The sequence below is a fragment of the Miscanthus floridulus genome, chromosome 10 (assembly GCF_019320115.1).
Source record: "Miscanthus floridulus cultivar M001 chromosome 10, ASM1932011v1, whole genome shotgun sequence".
NCBI classification, from domain to species: Eukaryota; Viridiplantae; Streptophyta; class Magnoliopsida; order Poales; family Poaceae; genus Miscanthus; species Miscanthus floridulus.
The window spans coordinates 1,206,504-1,211,761 of record NC_089589.1 but is presented as its reverse complement, the minus strand read 5'-3'; the positions used below and the strand labels follow the sequence as shown (position 1 = coordinate 1,211,761).

Here is a 5,258-nt window from a genome sequence, read left to right as displayed (position 1 = left end):
GACACGGGTTACAGGGAGATGCTAGGTTACATGACCCCCTACAGAAACACAAGGTATCACATAAATGATTTTAGGGGCATAGATTTCCAGCAGTTGTAGAGGGAGGAGAAATTCAACTACATTCATGCGAAGTTACGAAATGTAATTGAAAGGATATTTGGGGTGTTGAAAGAACGGTGGCAGATTCTGGACGGGGTGCCGTACTACTATAGGATGAAGCAGGCTATGATAATCATTTCATGCTTTACTTTAGATAATTTTTTGTGGATGCGTAAGTACGGCGCAGATCCACCCTCATATGAGGTGCCGGAGTGGGTTGAGCTAAATTGGGGAACCCTATCTCTAGAGTTAGGGAGTTAATATCTATGGTTTTGTGGAGTGGTGTCTGATTTAGGTCAAGGCTGTTGTTTTAGAAACCAGTAGCTGTAGGTACAATTCCATGGCAGTCTTATCGTGTGCATGTGTAAGGTTTTGTGGGACTGTGTTCATTTCAAAAAATGGTTTATGAGATTATCATATTGTGTTCATTGGTGTATGGGGAATTGTAGTGATAGAACTACAAGTGCCAAGTTCTATAGTGTAATTGAGCAGACAAGCCCACAGAAAGTGTGCACTCAGATTGGTCTCTGTGTATCTGATGGTGCCCATTCTGTCAGGTTAGCTCAGTTTATAAATTATTCTAAGTCATGTCGTAGTATCTATGAATTTTATTTTCCATGACATGTTTTATTGAACTATCATGCAGCAACCAAATTGAATCTGTTGTTGAGAGACAAAATCATGGTTCTGATCTTTTTTGTAATGCTTGTGAGATGGTTGTTGTCTGGATACAGATTCAACTCCGAGAAAACAAGACAAAAGAGCTCATTTTGAATTATGCTAATCAGGTTGGGATACTTTGTTTTGTTTGGCCAGTTTTTTTATGATTTGGAATTGTGCAGAATGAGACAGCATTTCTTATTCTAATGTGCATTGCAGCTCTGTGATCGTCTCCCTAGCCCCAATGGTGAATCAACTGTTGATTGCGATCAGATCTCAAAGATGCCAAATCTTGCATTCAACATAGAAAACAAGACTTTCACCTTAACACCAGAGCAGGCAACTCCCTAGTTACATTTTATTAAGTGCTTGAATTAGTAGCGAAGCTGGGGGAAACCATCATCTCATTTTCAAAGTTCAGTTCATTTATCGGATGTGCTTTGGTGCAAACATACTTGTTCTAGTTCTCTTGAATGACTGATTGCCTTTGTGCTGCAGTACATAGTGAAGCTGGAGCAAGCAGGACAAACCATCTGCATCAGCGGGTTTAAGGCATATGATGTACCACCTCCTCGTGGTCTTCTCTAGTAAGTTGAACATATATGTACATAAGTGGCAGTAATCCACACTCTAAAGTTTGTGGTTGCCTTAGCAAGAATGAAGCATGCAATCTAACCTCTATCTTGTAAACATTCAGGAGACTGGGTGATGTTTTCATGTGTGCCTACCACACTATTTTTGACTTCAGCATGCATTCTGACCTCTGGCATTGGGTACCTTCTGCTCACATACTGCGTGGAGAAGAGAGGCCCTGTGTTCACTGCTGCCTTCGGCCCGCTCGCTCAGATCTTCGTTGCTGGCATCGACCTCTTCATCCTCCATGAACATCTCTACCTTGGAAGGTGAGGTCACAATCACAACACCATGCTACTCATCTCATCGACGGTCTGCTTCCTAACTGCAGACTAATTATTTTCACTGAAGACTGAACATGGTGCTGTTCCTCACTGAACATTCTCCCTACCTAACTGTTGCTTTGTGTTCTTCATCTTACAGCGTGCTAGGATCAGTGCTGGTTATTCTCGGACTCTACCTTGGGCTGTGGGGCAACAAAGAGGAAGCTACTGCTGAGGCGGCAGCGAAGCCAGTTCAGGTGGCCGAGGTAGAACAACAGGAGAAAGTGTGATTCTTTTTATTACTCATCATTCATCAGTGTGACAGAGAAGTGACCATAGCTAGAAGAATCCTGTATGAGTGTGACAGAGTGCATATGATCTCCAAGGTCTTACTGCTGCTTGTATTCTACTAGGTTTTCCATATTTCTCTTCATGCTGTAAATTAACTTCTCTGAAGTGTTGAGAAAGAGGTTGCCAAAGTTCAGGCTTCACTATTTCATGGTAGTTTGAAACTGTAAAATTCTCTGTCTTGTAAATTATTGGTTAAAATTCTTGGTTGAAACTGTAAGTCAGCATCATCTAGAAATGCATGGTAGTTTGAATTTGAAAGTTTGAAATCAGCATGAGCTACACTTGGTTGGCGCCAATGTTTGAACTTCTACAAACCAGCTGCTGGCTGCTGGCTGGAGGCTAGAGGCGCTGGAATTGGCTGGCTGGGCAGGCTGCCAGCACCAGGCAGCCAATTCAGCCCTGCCGAACGGGCTGCTTATCCTCTCCTACCCGGCCACCTAGCAGCATCTCATGGACTCTCGCACCGAGCACCGCTCCTCTCCGCATCTCCACCGCCAACGCGAGCTCACCGAGGTGCCGTCTCTGCTGTGTCCGCTCGTGCAAGGGAGGCCAGATCCACGGCCGCTCATCTGAGGGAGACCGGATCTGCCACGTCCAGGTTCATGCATTTTCGTTTCTTGGTGTGTCTGTTTTCTAAAAATTATGTATCTTGTATTTTTGTTTAGGGTATTGGAGGATGGAGATGCTACCTTGGTCCTTAGATGGAACAGGTGTGTATGATGATTGTATTTAGAGCTTGGATTTCCCTTCGTTATCAATTGAGGTCTAGATATTATTAGCTTGTATTTAGAGCTTATATTCAGATGGGAACACAAATGAGATAATTGACCCACATGGAATTCGGAATAATTTACCTGTCTTCTTAAAAGGTACAGGTATATTTAGCAGTTAACCAAAACTTCATAAAAAATCCAATCTCGTATGTATTAGTTAGACATCAATTGGTATAATACATGTTACCATCTTAGTTTCACTGTATCTCTTGGTTTGCTGATCAAAACATCTTTCTTGGATTGTGTTGACTCATGAGATGCTCTGAAATTACTCTAAACATTCAAGGGTCCTTACTGAAACAGTTACACGGTTTGCTATTGGCCACACACTTGTGCACGTGAATCTTTAACCTTGGCTTAAGCAGAAAAGGAAGACCCAGTAGATCTGCAAGGCCATCCATATTGGACGCAAGCAAATGTGAGTATAGTAGTTTCAGAAACTGTCTTCAGCATTTCTTCATCTAAATTGCATCAGTTCCTAGACGTACATCTTTTGTAACATTGTCTGATGATACCTGCTGCTGCTTTCAACTTACTAGTGTATGATAGATTTAAATTCATGTGTAAAGTATAATGCTAGAAAATATCTTTAATGTGTGATATTGTACTGTAATTTATGAAAAAGGCATGAGCTCTCAATATGCTTGTCATTTGCCCATTTGACTTATGAAAAGTGTACATGCCTATTATGATGAACTATAATTAAGTTGTTTTGGTGATGTCTTACAATCAACATCTGTCTTTGGTTCCACTTTACTATGAATGAACTTATGGTTGATTTAACTGAAATGCTTACTGATTTGTAGTCTTATTTTGTAGAACAATCTGGCTATAGAGGGCCTGAGGAGGCAGCAGTGCGGTGCGTGGAGGCAGAGGCCCAACGGTTATCTGCAAGCGTGTTTCACCATTTTTGCAGATCATCTCTCTAGAAGAGATTCTGACCAAAGACAAGAGAAGTTGATGCCGAGATAGGGGAAGTGCTACCCATGTGCCTTAGAAAAGATATATAGGCCAAAATACTTGTTAGCTTGATTGTGAATTGATACATACTAGTTAGCTTGATCGTGAATTGATTGTGCTCAAACTATGTGACAGCAGTGGACTTGCTAATAAATGAAACTCAGTGTTTGTTTCTATGATTGGTACGGTGTATTATGAGTTGTACTGCATGTTAATGCAATGATGATGTGACACCAATTTGTGATGTTCTTTTTCGTCACTATGGTTTGGATTTGGGTTTGGATATGGGCTGGTTATAGGAGACAGACAACTAATTCATGACAAACACAAATGCTAATCTGTGACGGCTCGATTCGGTCCAGCAAATGTATAATGTGAGATACATGACGGTTTTTTTTATCGTCATGGCTAGTTAACCATGATGCGTTTTCGATCAACTGTCCGTGACCAAAGTAATCCGTCATGTAAAGCATTAATTCTTGTAGTGACACCCAATAACATGCATGCACACACCTACAGCCTGTTCGGCTAGCCGGGCTGAATCGTGGATTATTTACTGCTGGCTGGTTTGGTTGATTTGGTGTGAGAAAAAAATACTGTTCCAGCTTATAATCCACGATCGTTTACGGCCTGCCAAACAGGCTGCTAGTCTTATGAGTGCCTGATATTCACTCATGAGTTTATCACTCGACAAGTTTTCTTTTATTGAATATCTCCATTCAATAGATAGACATATAAAGATACATCTTTTACGAAGCAACTGAATAATGAATGATTTGCTCCCCCCACCCGCCCACCCACCCACAACACACCCCACCACCCCTCTCCAATTTCTCAGCCGCACATGCAAGTCCGTGGGGAGGACCTCCATTGCCTCACTCATCTCCCTAAAAAAATATTTCAGAATGTGCTTAAAACTAAATAATATGATTTAATATTTTTCTAAAATCAAGCTTTAGGTTGTTCCTGATAAAAATAACTTTTTAATAAATATATATTCAAATTGCCAAGGGGTGTTGTATCCATACAGATTGCATAATTTATTAGAGTGGAAAATGAAAAATATACAACTAAGACCCGAGGTTTATCTGTAAAATTTGTCTTAATAAAATAAATGTTTCAAAAAAAACAAGTTAAAAAATAAAACGGGGGCCAAAGTTTTCAAATTTTCTATTCACAAAAGCTAAGTATTTAGATGAAAGAATTTAAAGTTTGTAAAAATGCTGTTCAAAATCAAGTTTTATTTCAGTTTGGAAATTCTATTTTATATGGGGCATCACATTTTCAAAACATGTTCAAGACGGTTCCAATTAGATTTGACAAAAGTTCTGAAATCTTTAGAATCCGGCCCAGAAAGCTCTCTGTACCCTAACCAATATCTCATAAAGCCCTATCGTTTTTTGTTCTCCAAGCCCATCTTCTTTTTCCCTCTTTCATTGACGGCCTGCCTAGCTCTTCCATGGGCCGAGCCGATTTATCCATCATGCCCATCTACGCCGCGCCTTTGCGTCTGTGTTGG

The 5,258-nt window shown here is 40.7% G+C and overlaps 1 protein-coding gene across 1 annotated transcript; it reads left to right on the top strand.

Moving 5' to 3' along the window:
• The first annotated feature begins 390 nt into the window (after nt 1–390).
• LOC136484995 (WAT1-related protein At1g43650-like) lies at nt 391–2,064 on the top strand. The gene is made up of 5 exons (XM_066481949.1): nt 391–887; nt 979–1,098; nt 1,258–1,346; nt 1,457–1,661; nt 1,816–2,064. The coding sequence occupies exons 3-5, from the start codon at nt 1,316–1,318 to the stop codon at nt 1,943–1,945; spliced, it is 366 nt and encodes a 121-aa protein (XP_066338046.1). The 5' UTR covers nt 391–887; nt 979–1,098; nt 1,258–1,315; the 3' UTR covers nt 1,946–2,064.
• Nucleotides 2,065–5,258: the final 3,194 nt, after the last annotated feature.